The 17102-nt window shown below is 41.6% G+C and overlaps 1 protein-coding gene across 1 annotated transcript in view; it reads left to right on the top strand.

Moving 5' to 3' along the window:
• The window catches only part of LOC132848316 (uncharacterized), a 142914-nt gene that overhangs the window by 54726 nt on the left and 71086 nt on the right, over window positions 1–17102 (top strand). The window contains exon 2 of the mRNA XM_060873915.1: window positions 5614–7395. Within this exon, the coding sequence (XP_060729898.1) occupies window positions 5872–7395 (1524 nt within the window). The 5' untranslated portion in view covers window positions 5614–5871. The remainder of the gene's footprint in view (window positions 1–5613; window positions 7396–17102) is intronic.

The following is a 17102-nucleotide window of genomic DNA, read 5'->3' as shown; positions in this document are numbered from 1 at the left end:
GACTCAGACATTCATTCATTCATTCATCTTCTACCGCTTATCCGAACTACCTCGGGTCACGGGGAGCATGTGCCTATCTCAGGCGTCATCGGGCACCAAGGCAGGATACACCCTGGACGGAGTGCCAACTCATCGCAGGGCACACACACACACACTCTCATTCACTCACACAATCACACACTACGGACAATTTTCCAGAGATGCCAATCAACCTACCATGCATGTCTTTGGACCGGGGGAGGAAACCGGAGTACCCGGAGGAAACCCCCGAGGCACGGGGAGAACATGCAAACTCCACACACACAAGGTGGAGGCGGGAATCGAACCCCTACCCTGGAGGTGTGAGGCGAACGTGCCAACAACTAAGCCACCGTGCCCCCCTGACTCAGACATTTCCTTTAAATTTCACAATATTTTCTACACTTTATCGGATAGATAATGCCAAAATATAAACAAACCAATAGCCTAAAAGAAACTGTCACACGCCTGACCAGTTGATTATTAAGGATGATTGAATAAGCCTGTTAATGGACATGGACTGTCATGGTTGTCCAGCAGGCTTCACATCTGACCGTATACCTGTATCGATCTGCACCTACTGTAGGATGAAACCCTGTGGCAAACTTACTATTAAAAAGAGTGCCTCATATCCCGATACCTCCATAGTGTTTATACAGTGTCTGGTCAAAAGTATGTAGACATCTAAGTAGCAAACGTATCAGCATTACAATGCCAGCGTGCACAAATCAAGCACCATAAAGACATAGGAGGCTTTCACACTGGACGTTTTTTTACCACAACAGAGCACAGTTCACAAAAGAAATTGGTGGATGAGAAATCACATCATGGTACCAAACCCCAGACTACCTGTAAAAGGGCATCTGAGTTCAGTTTTACTTGAACTGTGGCATAATTGCACTGAATGTGAACGCAACTAATACCTCAAACATCATTAGTTTTTCACAACGTCATTAGTTTTCACAACGCAGTAGCAGGGGAACGTTGTGGGACATGGAAGGGAAGAGCTGAGGTGCATAAAATGGTGAGTCCATGTGGTTGTTCTGCATACGTGCAGGGTTCGATAGAATCAATCAATTTTTGAAACCCGACCAATGCTGTCAAAGGGCCAGGAACACTGGGGAAATGCCAAATGTGAAAACCACCATAGCTTGCCAAACTCAAGTGTCCTTCACAAATCCCTAACCTCAACCCCAATGAACACCTTTAGGATGAACTGAAATGCTGACTGAGGGGGGCACGGTGGCTTAGTGGTTAGCACGTTCGCCTCACACCTCCAGGGTTGGGGGTTCGATTCCCGCCTCCACCTTGTGTGTGTGGAGTTTGCATGTTCTCCCTGTGCCTCGGGGGTTTCCTCCGGGTACTCCGGTTTCCTCCCCCGGTCCAAAGGCATGCATGGTAGGTTGATTGGCATCTCTGGAAAAATTGTCCGTAGTGTGTGATTGTGTGAGTGAATGAGTGTGTGTGTGTGCCCTGTGATGGGTTGGCACTCCGTCCAGGGTGTATCCTGCCTCGATGCCCGATGACGACTGAAATAGGCACAGGCTCCCCGTGACCCGAGGTAGTCCGGATAAGCGGTACAAAATGAATGAATGAATGAAATGTTGACTTCACCCTAGACCTCCTCACCTAACATAAATGTACCTGACCTCAAATGACCAAACTTGCCTCACTGGCAAGAGATATAGAGATTTATAGATATGTGTTTGTGTCTGTGTGTGTGTAGGAAAAAATATATATAATATATATGAAAATAAATTTTGTGCATAAGATTGATTCTTTTCATGAGAAAGTATTTATCCAGAGGTCGAGGGAGTAGACAGCAAGAAAAGGCGATACGTAATTAAAATTTGCAGTCTCGTTAAGTTGGTGACAGCCTTCACTGCACTACGGATCAATGGCAAGGTTCTGCCTCCAATACTAATGAACCAGGAGATCGTTTGAATCTGGGGCCCAGGGAAGGGAAAAATTAATTAAGATATTTATGGCCCCAATTAATCAGTTCACTGAGATACTCGAGATGTCCGGAGGGTGTAAGAGAAGCTGGAGAAAGCTTTAGATGTTCATCAGATGTTCTTAAGTCTGGGTGCACACACACACACACACACACACACACACACACACACACACACACACACACACACACACACACACACACACATATCAGTTGAAACAGAAGCCTATCTGTAATAACAGCACTCTACTAACTGCATGCTGTCATACAGTCACACCCTTACAAACCTGCACTTTTATTTAACTGCCTCAGGAGAATCATACACTGGAAGGAACGTCACACACACACACACACACACACACAACTGGGCATGGTAGACATGTTCGGTTGACTTGACAGCATCAATATGCTGGCTCAGTGTTCGCCTCCAGCCAGTTAACCAGGTGTCCTTGTCAGCTGAACAGCCACCTACCAGCAAGTTCTGCCAATAAAGTGGGCATGGATTGAACTACTAATCATGATTGTGCTCTAATAATTGCTTGAAGCACTGATGTCTCTGCTCCAGGTGAATATATTACCTGGTTGCATTTTGAATTTTGTTATAGCGCTATCTGAATAACCAAGTAGAAATCACCTGGAAAAAAAAAGAAGAGAAGAATTTTCTGGTCCTGATGGAGCTTTTTGTAGAACACAGTAACATGGTTCTGTTTGCCTTTTGAAAATCCATGCATAAATCCTTCGACACGATGTAAAAATACACCGCCTTGAGTTTAGCTCTGGCCTCGGTGACGGTGCTAGGCAAGCCGTCAATGTCACCCGGCAGGCTGAGAAGATGCTGATTGATTGAAGCGAGACGGAATACAGAGGGCGAGGGAGGTTAAGGCAGGCGTGTGACTGACACCGAGGTAGCCATGGATAGGAGATGTAGAGGAGATATAGGACTGCATACTTAAACAGTACAGAGAGAGAAGAGAGAGATAGAGAGTGGGGAACAGGATGTAAGATGGCAAGACACAGAGGGACAGGTGGTGAGTGGGTGAAGTGGTGAGAGTGAATTTAAGAGGAAGGAATGCGAAAGGCTTTTTACAAATGCGAGGAGAGATTCTGATTGAGAATGAAAGTGGAAAAGTGTGTGTGAACGTTCAAGGGAGCGAGAAAAAAGGAGGGGGGGTGAAGAATCGGTGAAGTGGAGGAGGAGGAGGAGGAGGAGGAGGAGGAAGTAGATCTTGAGGGAAAGCTCAGATCTCAGTCATGCCTCAGTGGATGCCATGACAGGGTCTCAGTGCAAGTCCTCAAGTGTCATACAGCACAACAGAAGACACGGCACCCAGTGGAACATGGTACAAACATACCCCAGAGCTCAAGAAACTCAGCCTAGCATGTCATATTTCCCCAACACTTAACATTCTTCGTAACGTTTTGATGTTGTTTCGCTCTCTAATAATGCACAATGATACAATGGCAATTTCTTATATATATATATATATATATATAGTCATAATAGTATGGTTTAAATATTTTGTCCTGGCCTTTAAACAGTAACATTATAGATAAATATTATATGACCACTCAGGTTCTATGATTGACTCACTCACTGACATAAATAAAACACAAACACACACACAGTGTGATAAAAAAGCAATGTGCTTTGACTTGCTGCAAATTGTGTTATTCCTTAAATCGTGGTTGTTTACTCTGTTGTCTGGTAGCAAAACCAATATATTATAATCACTGGCAGCTGGAGGTGATATCAGATGTTATGTCTGAATCTTAAATCTATCAACAGCTTGATAAACAAGCAAAGATTAGGTCTCTTTGAAGGCATAATTATAACGGCTGATGTGGGGCAAACTACAGTATTACAAAGCAAAGGCAGAAAAACATCTGCATTCACGATTTCTAATTTTTGCCCGAGTCTGAGACGCTCTAGTGTTTCTGCAGAATACAGATCAGAACAGCATTAATCCTTTATTGAAATAAAGCAAAAAACAAACACCAATTTCTATCATCCGTTATTTTGTATTTTGATTGACTTCATGAATCAAGCTGAATAATAAAAACTAGATTTATTTGTAAATCATACACACAAGCGTTTACACATAAATTCCAGAAAAATCTGGAATATAGTGTGGAACTGAAATAGCTTATTTTTATTACATCAATAAAAACAATGAAAAATAATCATTTAATTATGCAAAGAAATTGGGAAATATAAAAATATAAATTGAAGACATTTCGTTCGAATTATCGTTAATATTATATGGGGGGGGGGCACGGTGGCTTAGTGGTTAGCACGTTCACCTCACACCTCCAGGGTTGGGGGTTTGATTCCCACCTCCACCTTGTGTGTGTGGAGTTTGCATGTTCTCCCCGTGCCTCGGGGGTTTCCTCCGGGTACTCCGGTTTCCTCCCCCGGTCCAAAGACATGCATGGTAGGTTGATTGGCATCTCTGGAAAATTGTCCGTAGTGTGTGATTGCGTGAGTGAATGAGAGTGTGTGTGTGTGTTCCCATGCGATGGGTTGGCACTCCATCCAGGGTGTATCCTGCCTTGATGCCCGATGACCCCTGAGATAGGCACAGGCTCCCCGTGACCCAAGGTAGTTCGGATAAGCGGTAGAAAATGAATGAATGAATGAATTATATAAAGGATTATTTATTATTATTTTAGTGAGTCAAAATGACTTTCAGTTCTGTGTATCCATCTTTGTCCTCATTGTTTATCTCACGTTTATGGAGTTTTGTGGCTGTTACTTCATGCACTTTACAAGGTATCTGCATACAGTGTGGTCAGTGTTTCAGAAACTATCCCAATACCTTTTTTTTCCGATTTGGCTTGCTCAATCATTTACACACAAATTTACTAAAAATTTTGATAAATAAGACTCTATTGTCTGCTATATAGAATTAGCTTTTAGACGCCAGGGATGTGGTGGTGGCTCAAATGGTTAAGACAATTAATTACTAATTGTAAGGGCAGGAGTACAAGCCCTATCACTGCCCTTAAACAATGCTCTTAACCCTGTCTACTCTATGGGTGCTACATCACGTCTGACCCCATCTTCCTAAGCGGCGATAAGTGAAGAAACGCAATTTGCTGTAATGCATATGTGATAAAATAGCAGGTACTTCCCTGTGTATGGAATATTACAGCAGCAACATGTACTCCAATTTTATCCATGCCTCTTTTCACCTTCAAACCTGATGCATAGAGTCATGCAAATCAGCCTAAAGCACTCTCACCTTACTACTAAGAATACCTAATTAATGCACAATTCATTATATCTGCTACATTAACACTGTAATCTGCGACAAAATAAATAAATAAATAAATAAATAAATAAATGACGATGCTTTTAAAGCTTACCACACACCCCAAAGCTAATCACCGCAACGTTACTGTGAAATTAGTAAGCAAGATGAAGCATAGGCAGGGTCATATATATGCCATAGGAACAGCATGCTAGTGCTGATTAAGATAAGACACAGTTTGATGATTTCAGTGCGCTGTGATTGTTCCAAAGTTAATGAATTGGCCTGTCAGCCTGTGTGTTCGACTCCCCTCGCTGTGTCAATCCACGTTTAATTAACATAGCAACGTGATTAAAGTTTTAACATAATTATCTTTATCTTTCCACTCAGGGCGATCAAGCCTCCATGGGAAACTGAGTGAAGAGGTTTTTTATCAGAAGAAGAAGATACTGTGCGAGGAAAAAAAACTAGGGGCTGTGTGACTGACACCTGTTCTCCAGAACTGGTGAAGGACGGGTGACGGAGGAGTAAAGACAGGGCGTACAAGGAGAGAGGTGCAGAAGGAAGAATGAAGACAACCAGAAAACAGGCATACCTTTTTATTAACTGCCACTTAAATTAATAAAGCACAATTTGCGATCGCTCAACATGCCTGACCGAAGACTACTGCTACTGGTGTCCCTCTGCCTATGGGAAGGGCTTGTGAGGTCAGAGTCAGTCACAAAGGTTGTGAGAAGGAGAGGACTCAATCCAGTTCATTCACAGTTGCACGGTGTGACCAATCAGTGGGACCAACCAAGTTTGGAGAAAAATGGATTGCCACTGGTTAGGCTAAAAGAACTGATCAGTGCTGACAAAGTGGATGAGAAGTTTGTAGGTCACTCCAAAGCTGAGGAGACCAATGAAGCTCTATCGGTCTTGAACCAGCAAGAACTGCACGACTTTAATGCTAAATATCCTCAGCAGGAGAATGAGGACTCAAATAAAATGGACTCAAGGGTACTAAAAGCAGTTGATACCAGTACCAGGGATCTGCCTGAGAGCAGAAAGATTAAGAATAACACTAAAAATACTGAAATCCTGAAACATGGAAGAGTTGATAAGGGAATTCCAGTTCGCCACAAAATAGACTCTAGTTTGCACTTCAACAGAACCAGATACAAATCACAGCCGAGATTTAGAGCGAGGCCAGGCCCTGGGCTTCTTAATAACGCCATAGGTCCAAAGGGAGTGATATTGGATTCCCCTCATAAATTAAACCTGACAGGAAACTTTGGAGTTTTAAAGCTTATTTCTAAGGACAACCTTGTGAGGATTGTAAATTCCCAACTCCAGAATGGCCTGACCTTCCAGACTAAGATTAGTCACAGTAGGAAGCGAGACTTGATCGATATGGATCAAGTGGACGAACCTAAAATTAAGAGACAAGACAGTTTTGTAACTCCAGATGTATATGAAATGGATAATCATAACAAGACTTCGGGATTGTCTGTTGAGCCACAGTCAAGCACCATTACGAATCCTAATGTCAGTCCAGTTCATATTTTTAGGAGGCCAGTTAGTGATCTTAATCCAAGCTCAAAAGATGAAGAGAAGACAGAAGCTGAGTCTTTATCTGCTGTGAAGAGCAAACAGCACTTAACCCATGTGGAATCAACACCCCAGAGTGAACTCATGGCCGCTATAGAGGCCATTGGTTACCAGAGTCATACCAATATCTCTGTGATTGTGCATGAAGGAACATTACATACGCCTTCCCAGGCAGTCTCAGATAAGAGTTACTTCCTCGACTCACAAACTGAGAGAACTCTTAATGCCAAAGAGCAATCAGGTCAAAACCTGTTTGCTCCAGATACGGAATTGAATGTCACTCAGGAACCGATAAGTAAAGCTTCGGATTTTGTCGAAGACAAAATTCACATACTGAAACTGCGCCCAAATTCGGATGGTGAAGACATGGACAAGGAGGAGGTTTGGGAGCCTTCGGTCACCTCGCCTCTGCATGGTGGCCATGGCCTCGTATTCCAGGAGATGGAGGATGACGGAGGTAAAGGGGGGTGGAGTCCAAAGGAAAGCGATGGGTCTCGATCACGAAGCAGACGGAGTTGGATCTGGAACCAGTTTTTCGTTATCGAGGAATACGCTGGTCCTGAACCTGTTCTCATTGGAAGGGTAAGCTGAAAAAATGTCTCAAATATCATTGATTTCCTACACATTTGGTTAACTGAATTACTACATAATGACTTAAAATTAAATAATTTGACAGCAGGAATTAAAAGGTTACCGCATTCTGCGATGCTGATGAAAGATAACAAATTTTCATTTAAATTTCATTGCTTTGTACCTGAGGAAAAAAAAAAGGTTTCCCCATAGAGGTCTCTGATTAATCTCTTTTACTGCAATGTTAATGCCATTAGACCGATTAATCCAACCATTTTTTTCTGTCAATCTCTGTCAATTTGATTCTCGGTAGAGGCCGACCCCAGCAGGTCGGAAAATAATATTATAATCAGTCCATTAATTTAGACCCTGATTCAGTAATGTTTAAAACTAGCGTGTACATGGTGCTGATCTATTAAAATTGGACCTCCGGCAGACAATCAAGGGCACAGGGGTAGGGCATGAAAACACAGAGCAGAAACCCATAATTTCTCAAGATACTATCTTCTATGACTCATGCCTAAATGTACTGAGGCGCTGATTCTCCAGAGACAGACTAGTTCAAGAGGAGTGCAGGGAACCGAGGCTGTTCTAAGAAGAAGAAGAAGAAGAAAAAAAACATTCGGTTGAATTGGCTAGATGATTAGAGAATTTGCTTAGCCTTGAGAAGTCTTCTTTTTTTATTCGCTTTGTCTTTTTGTCCATGTGTGAAATGTACAGGCAAGAGAGTTTATGAGCTGAGTAAATGAACATGTGTGATATTGTGTGCTTGCCTGAGGCAGCCATGCTGCATTTCATGTTTAGAAAACCAAACTGTGGACTCACCTATTTTTTTTTTTGTGCATGCTGCTTCTCCAGTTGCCCAATGGGATCCCTGTAGTGCTAATATCTCAACATATTCACCTAAGCTCATTGGCATTGGACACGGTGTCCAAGATGAGAATAAGAGGGTTGTTTCGAGAAAAGCAGACTCAGATATCCATTAAGAATTAGTGGACAATGGAAATGAGAGAGAGTATAGGCATGCTGAGTGGTCAATGTGGAAAGAGGCATATTGACAATATTGACTAAGCTTGGGGGGGGAACCTTGGCTTAGTGGTTAGCACGTTCGCCTCACACCTCCAGGGTTGGGGGTTCGATCCCCGCCTCCGCCTTGTGTGTGGAGCATGTTCTCCCCGTGCCTCGGGGGTTTCCTCCAAGTACTCCGGTTTCCTCCCCCGGTCCAAAGACATGCATGGTAGGTTGATTGGCATCTCTGGAAAATTGTCCGTAGTGTGTGGCTGCGTGAGTGAATGAGAGTGTGTGTGTGTGTGTGCCCTGTGATGGGTTGGCACTCCGTCCAGGGTGTATCCTGCCTTGATGCCCGATGATGCCTGAGATAGGCATAGGCTCCCCGTGACCCGAGGTAGTTCAGATAAGCGGTAGAAAATGAGTGACTAAGTTTGGTTGCTTGCCAGCGTCATGCTTCAGCCTCCAACACTAAAGAACATGAAATAAACTTGATTCTAGGGCAATTCCTGCCAATCCTGCTTCCTTTAAATCCAACCCCCTCTTCCTTGACCAATTTTGTTGTGTTAGTATGTCAGGAATATTATCTGCCATTGTTCAAAACACACATGGCTGCTTATTAGCACAAATAACACAGTATGCTAATGTGATGTGTGTGCTTCCTGATTATTTCTTGAGGCTAAGGGAGGTGGGAGGGATTCAAATTTTCCCCTTTATTGCACCACGAATTGTCTTTTGCAAGGAAACACGGTTTATTACATTAAACTAATATGTTTAAATTATGAAAGCAAAAAAAAAAAAATGTAGCACAGATTTCTATTTTTGTTTTCAAGATCAGACTCTTGGTCACATGCATTACATTACATGTTCTGCCCAGCTACTGCATAACACCAGAATTCCATAGGGATTTATGGATAAGGGAACTTTGTAGGGGACTGGAAAGATGGAAAATTTGTAAAACAGATTTTTTTTTAAATAGCTTATAATTTTCCTTGCGACTCTGCTTGTGAAGCTTCTTGTGCAGTCAAGACACAAGTAGGTATCTTCCATACTGTTCCAAGAACCATGGATGTAATGTTGCTTTGAAAGTTTCCTCGGACAAATATTAGGAAAACAATTAAAGTTAAAATTTCTTCAGATTTATACTTTAAATTCACAGTTATAAAAAAAAAAAATATCAAAAGAAAGGAAATTTTCCAAGCATTCCAAGAGTACCGTACACATATACCGATGACATTCCCCCCTTTGTTTCTTTTACTATTCCAGCCATTATAGAATGTAGGTTTTTTCCTACAGTAGCAGTGACCTCATCTTACAGTCGTATGCAAAAGTTTAGGAACCCCTGACAATTTTCATTTATAAATATTTGGGTGTTTGGATCAGCAATTTCATTTCGATTTAACAAATAACTGAAGGACAGAGTAAACAGAAAATGTGCAATATGCATCAAAACAAAATTAGGCAGGTGCATAAATTTGGGCACCCCAAAAGAAAAATCACCAATATTTAGTAGCGCCTCCTTTAGCAGAAATAACAGCCTCTAGACGCTTCCTATAGCCTGTAATGAGTGTCTGGATTCTGGGTGAATGTATTTTGGACCATTCCTCCTTACAAAACATCTCCAGTTCAGTTAGGTTTGATGGTTGCCGAGCACGGACAGCCCGCTTCAAATCATCCCAGCAGTGAGCAGTGTTTTGGGTCGTTGTCTTATTGAAATATCCAGCCCCGGCGTAACTTCAGCTTTGTGACTGATTCCTCAACATTATTCTCAAGAATCTGAGTGGAATGAGTGGAATCCATGCGACCCTCAACTTTAACCAGATTCCCAGTACCGACATTGGCCACACAGCCCCACAGCATGATAGAACCTCCACCAAATTTTACCAAGTGTTTTTCTTGGAATGCTGTGTTATTTTGCCGCCATGCATAACACCTCTTGTTATGACCAAATAACTTCATCTTTGTTTCATCACTCTACAGCACCTTATTCCAAAATGAAGCTGGCTTGTCCAAATGTGCGTTTGCAGACCTCGAGCGACTCCGTTTGTGGTGTGTGTTCAGAAAAGGCTTCTATCACATCACTCTCCCGTACATCTTTACCTTGTGCAAAGTACGCTGAATTGGTGAACGATGCACAGTGACACCATCTGCAGCAAGTTGATGTTGTAGGTCTTTGGAGATGGTCTGTGGGCTGTTTTTGACCGTTTCTCACCATCCTTCGCCTTTGCCTCTCCAATATTTTACGTGGCCTGCAACTTCTGGCCTTAAGAACTGTGCCTGTGGTCTTCCATTTCCTCACTATGTTCCTCACAGTGAACACTGACAGCTTATATCTCTGCGATAACCTTTTGTAGCCTTCCCCTAAACCATAATAATTGAACAATCTTTGTTTTCAGGTCATTTGAGAGTTGTTTTGAGGCCTCCATGTTGCCACTCTTCAGAGGAGAATCAAAGAGAACAACACCTTACGATTGGTCACCTTAAATACCTTTTCTCATGATTAGATGCACCTGTCTATGAAGTTCAAGGCTTAGTGTGCTCACCAAACCAATTGTGTGTTCCAATTTATCAGTGCTAAGGAGTTACAGGTATTCAAATCAACAAAATGGCTAGGGTGCCCAAATTTATGCACCTGTCTAATTTCGTTTTGATGCATATTGCACATTTTCTGTTAATCCAATAAACCAATATTTCACTACTGAAATATTACTTTAGTGTCCTTCAGTTATTTGACAGATCAAAATGAAATTGCGGGGGTTTAGTGGTGGTTTAGTGGTTAGCACGTTCGCCTCACACCTCCAGGGTTGGGGGTTCGATTCCAGCCTCCGCCTTGTGTGTGTGGAGTTTGCATGTTCTCCCCGTGCCTCGGGGGTTTCCTCCGGGTACTCCGGTTTCCTCCCCCGGTCCAAAGACATGCATGGTAGGTTGATTGGCATCTCTGGAAAATTGTCCGTAGTGCGTGAGTGAATGAGAGTGTGTATGTGTGCCCTGCGATGGGTTGGCACTCCGTCCAGGGTGTATCCTGCCTTGATGCCCGATGACCCCTGAGATAGGCACAGGCTCCCCGTGACCCGAGGTAGTTCGGATAAGCGGTAGGAGATGAATGAATGAATGAAAAATTAAATTGCTGATCCGAACACCCAAATATTTATAAATGAAAATCATGGAAATTGTCAGGGGTTCCTAAACCTTTGCACACAACTATAAACCTTAAGATAAAAGGTATATCAAAAATGACCTGAGCATTTCCCCCCACGGTTCCCTGTGGATCTCATTAATGTGAATTACACCCAATGACATTCTGTGCTATTGGCAAGTTTTATGTTCTAAGTCACTGGGCTTTAAATGGACTTTCTGGAAAAGCATGCATACATACAGTAGCACTACAGTGTCGGATTTCTCACTTCTAGAAAAAAAAAAATTCAATTTCTATTTCTGGTTAGTGTTTTATTTTTATTTTTTTTTAAAGGCTGAGATTATCGTAACCATTCTGTGAATCATTCCACATTACAGATTCCAAGTTTAATCTGTAGTAATTTTAGCCTAATTAATGCACCGGTACACTCCTCTAATATGAGTTCTGTTCTTTTTTTTTTCCTCCACTGATATTTATAGAACTGCTGCATAATTACCACAACTGTGAATAATTTGATATAGCTCAGGCATAGACATGATGTTTATTATGTATGTACATGAGCCTGTTAGAAGGCTATCAAGGGATTAATCTTGAGTTAAAGTGAGCCTGACTAAGGTCTTTATCCCGGTGTCCTAGTTATCACTACATTCGCAATGCTTTTAGTATTTCTGTTGATTTAATGACTGAATCTTCTTCTGCTGTGATGCTAATGGTTTCTGTTCTCACGCCACTCATATTAATTGAAAAGAGTAAATGTTTTTTTGGTGTCTGTTATACAGCAGGTCCTGTCAGGTCTTGATGTTAAGAGAGTGTGTGAGAATCTTTAAGAGTGTGTTTGACAGAAAAAGAGATCAGGTGTAAGACTCTATTATATCTGACAGATGTCATACAGTACGTCAGGTGACAAGACCATATCTGGAGACGTTTCATGAAGGCGCTAAGGTGTAATGCCACAGTCAGTAGCCTGGTTGTTTACTCCATCAATCCATTCATCATCCACTTACCCATCCTTCAATCCATTCACACATTAATCTGAACATTATCCATCAACCCATTCATCTGTTCTTTCTTCCATTTATTCATTCATCCATCCAACCAATAAACCACCTGTCCACCCATTTATTCTCTACCAGTGGGTTTACCCAGCTATCCAACCATCTGTCCTTCTGCCCGTCCATCTATCCTTCCTTCACTCCATCTACACATCTATCAATTCATCCATCCATCTGACCACCCCCCCACATACATACCATTCCATTCAAACACCTATTCATCCATTTATTCTCCACCAGTTGGTTTGCCTAGTCAACCAACCATCTGTCCATCCAACTCCCCATCCATTTATTTTTTCCAATACTCCATCTACCCATTTGTTCATCCACCCATTTAAAGACCCATCCATTGATCCATTTCCATGTACTTCAACCATTTACAACATATGGCAGACATCCTTATAGTGACTAACACTTATCTCATCTATACAACTGATTTACAATTTATTCAACCTTCAAACTTAGTAGACATCTTAATCACCGAGCTACTTCTATTTCCACCACTTCCCATCCATCCATCATCCATCATCCATCCATCCATCCATCCATCCATCCGTCCGTCCGTCCATCTATCCATCCATCCATCCATCCATCCATCCATCTACTCATTTACATATATACACATTTGTGTTGCACAATAATGAGTGCACTAGTGGTCCACTAATAAATTTGTGTTTCTCTTGTCCATTCAACCAGACGGACATGTTGCAGGGTTAGGTGGTGTGTCCACTGGCTGTTTAACTGATTTTTTTGTGTGTTAAACATATGGCTGGTACCCTTTTGTTTTTAAACCCATGCCCAACACACAGATTTCGTTTTACTGCACACACTGACAATCACATGCTATTAGAAAGAATTGGAAAGAAGATAGCAAGACAGACTGTGTTGAGGCCACAGCTACAATAGACACCTGCTGTGAGAGAGATCATGAGAGATAATTCAAGGATGACTCTCAACAAACTAGTTTGTGTTTTTCTTCACTTTCTCTCACTGTGAAAAATATTTAGCTTCAAGGCTTGAAATCAGCAGGAGCAAAGGGGCAATTAGGGATGAAGAGATGCTGACAAGGACAGAGAGAGGGACACAGAAACAAGGTGGCAGAATGTGTATTAATATAATAATAATAATAATAATAATTATTATTATTATTATTATTATTATTATTAATGTTGGTTTAGCAGAATATTAGAATGAGGTAGAAGAGGAAAATCTCGAAATTACAGTCATAATAGAAAGAAATGGAAAGAGAAAGTATTGCAAATATGAATGACAAAGAGAAATGGAGCAATGAATAATGTTGTGAGATAAATCAAAAACACACAAGTTTCTGCAGACCTCAAACATTATGAAACTGATTGTTTGGGTGTGATGTGAGTGTGAAAGTAATAATAAGGATATATTGCTAGAAAGAGATAACATGAAAAAAAATGGAGATAGAAAGCAGGGCTGTATTAATGAGACAGTGAAGGGCAGTGAATTAGCGCAATTGTGTTAAATACCATTTTATCACAAACCCCTGTGGAGACAAAATGTAACTGCATTTCTATTCTGCATGCAGAAGTTAAAGGAAAACTGGGAATGGGAAGCTTATTATTGCTGGAATTCAAAGGGAGAACATAATTCTCACATTTCTCACATAGTCTTGCTTCAAAATCTAATCGAATGTCGTGCGAAAACGTTGGAGTCAGTTATAGCAATAAACATAGGGCTAATTCCATATTAATGCTTATGGAATGATTATTCAAATAATGCTTCATAACACAAGCACATATAGTATGGATGATGGTCTGGTCATACCTTAGTGTACCTGCCGCAGCATTAAATGTTCTAAAGACTTATGCTCACTGAATGCCCGAAGATCAATAAATTCACAAAGTGATCAGATCTTAGGCAGAAATCCTGGATTCAAGTTGAAGGTCAAGCCAGAGTTACAGTATGTAGCCACCAAACTGGCCAAGGAAATCTTTTCACCAGAGAATGCAACCTCTCCACTTTCAAAGCTAAAGGATCTCTATGGGACTCAGCACTAAAGCGTGGTCCCGGGCCCTGCCAAACCTCTCGGAGATTCATCATATTAGCCATCACTCATTCACTCACTCATTTTCTACCGCTTTATCCGAACTACCTCGGGTCACGGGGAGCCTGTGTGTATCTCAGGCGTCATCGGGCATCAAGGCAGATACACCCTGAACGGAGTGCCATCCCATCGCAGGGCACACACACACACACACTCTCATTCACTCACACAATCACACACTACGGACACTTTTCCAGAGATGCCACTCAACCTACCAAGCATGTCTTTGGACCGGGGGAGGAAACCGGAGTACCCGGAGGAAACCCCCAAGGCACGGGGAGAACATGCAAACTCCACACACACAAGGAGGAGGCGGGAATCGAACCCCCAACCCTGGAGGTGTGAGGCGAACGTGCTAACCACTAAGCCACCGTGCCCCCTATTAGCCATCACATGTGTCATAATTCAGGTGAGCTGGGCTTTGCCTGAATTGTCTTATTAAAAATGACAAGAAAGTCCTTACTCTGTAGAAGAGGAAACCTTGCTGTCACAGTCATTTTCTGCATTTCACTTTTAAGGGCACTTGCGATCTGGCAGGGTCAAAACTACGTAGATCCATCCCCAGATACTCAACACTCCCAAATGCAGGTGTAGGCATCCTTATATGCTTGCAGTCCTCTGAGACAGATAAAGGACTCTGCTGAGAAGTGAAAACCTCTGAGTTACACTGGATCATTGACTTCAGCTGAGGCTTGATGGCTGCCAAAATGTTGATGAGTCTGGCGCAGGGGTTATTAACTCCATTTCTTTGCACCCTCTGCCCAGCACAGTTTGAAGATTTCCCTCAAGCCAACTGATCAGCTAATTATTATGCTCTTAATGAGCTTGTCGTATTGTGACATACTAAGGAAAGCTTCAATCTGTGAAGGAGAGGGGGTCTCTGGGATGAAATCCTGGTCTGGAATACTGTCTACAGGACTTAATGTACTTGTTGGTGGTCACCACACCAGCATAGAGAACGGGACAATTCCTTAGGCAGTAAGACACCGCCAGTAGCCAACTTCAACTTCCAAGTCCTGCAGCATGGTTGTTAATTGCTCCCAGCTCTAGATACTCTGGAGGCATTCCAACCTAACTGTAGAGGGAATATCCATTCTTCAAACATCTAGCAAGCAGATTAGCAAGAATCCATCTTTATTAGCCTGTTTACGAAAGAATATTGCATTGATACTGTACCTACAAATTATCACTGTATGGTGCTAGCCATTCAAGCCACTCAACTAGCCAGCTAGATATTCCCAAATGTGAAATATATTTAAAGAAGGACACTGTGGGGTAAAATGAGCACTACTGTATGTACCACCAACACTGCAAAGAAAATCCTTTCAGCTCCCTGGGGCATGTAGAGATTAATGTTTGTATAGAACAATGGGAAGTGACTAACCAAATGCAGGTCAGTAATGCTCACAGGGGAAATCTGAGATACAAAAATCTCGCAGCTTAGAAAAGCCACAGAAAAAAGTCCACAAAGTAGAAAAAAAACAAGAGGAGTAAAGGACACAAGTAGCTTCCGCTGTAGTGTACAAGCTACCATATTTGTACTCGTTCCAGCTCTGAATTCACATAGTCTGATATGTACACAGGAGAGAAGGAAAAAGCTATTGTAGGTTGTATGTCAAGCACTGAATGTTGCATCATACTGTATATCAAACACTTGATGTTGCTGAAAAATTTTAGCAGGTTTCTCCAGTGCACAAGGTCACGATCAGGTGGTACAGCTGCCCCTTGTGGTTGAAAAGTAACTAGATCAGTGTTACTCATTGCGCGGCTCGCGAGCCTCCTGCGGCTCGAAAAGCTTTAATATGCGGCTCGCATGGCAGTAAATAATACGATGATATGATCATGTGGTTAAAATTTATTTTTCATTTAAATAAGATTAGAAACAATCAGGGAAGCATAGAAAAACGAATGTGCTCTATTACAAATAATATATATATATATATATATATATATATATATATATATATATATATATTATTTGACTCGTCACTGACTCATTACAATAGCCAAAAAAGAAAGGTGCGAGTCATACAAGATGAGCATAGAAAATTTCAAGAAAAGTGGACAGATGAATTTTTATTTGTCCTTCACGGATCATAATAGCATAATAAAGACTTTTTTAAGCCGTTTTTTAAGAAATTATTGTATTGCAATATTGTACATTGTATTTAAGCAGATAAGCTATTTAAGACTGAATAACTTGGCATAATTTGCGGTGAAAGTGGCTCTCCTATTGACTTTGTCCTATCAGTGTGGCTCGCATGAAAAGAATAGTGAAGACCACTGAACTACATTATTCTGACTTGAAAACTGAAACATATTACCATATCAGGAAAGAAAATTCTGTGTGATGGAAAAATCATAGGCATTAGAAGAACTGTGACAAGTCCATCTTTAGACATTAACTAAAGGTCAGAGATGGCTAATTGTAATTTCAAGAAAGCAC

The sequence above is a fragment of the Tachysurus vachellii genome, chromosome 7 (genome assembly GCF_030014155.1).
Source record: "Tachysurus vachellii isolate PV-2020 chromosome 7, HZAU_Pvac_v1, whole genome shotgun sequence".
NCBI classification, from domain to species: domain Eukaryota; kingdom Metazoa; phylum Chordata; class Actinopteri; order Siluriformes; family Bagridae; genus Tachysurus; species Tachysurus vachellii.
Note: the sequence above shows the minus strand (reverse complement) of the source record. Positions and strands in the feature narration are given on the sequence as shown.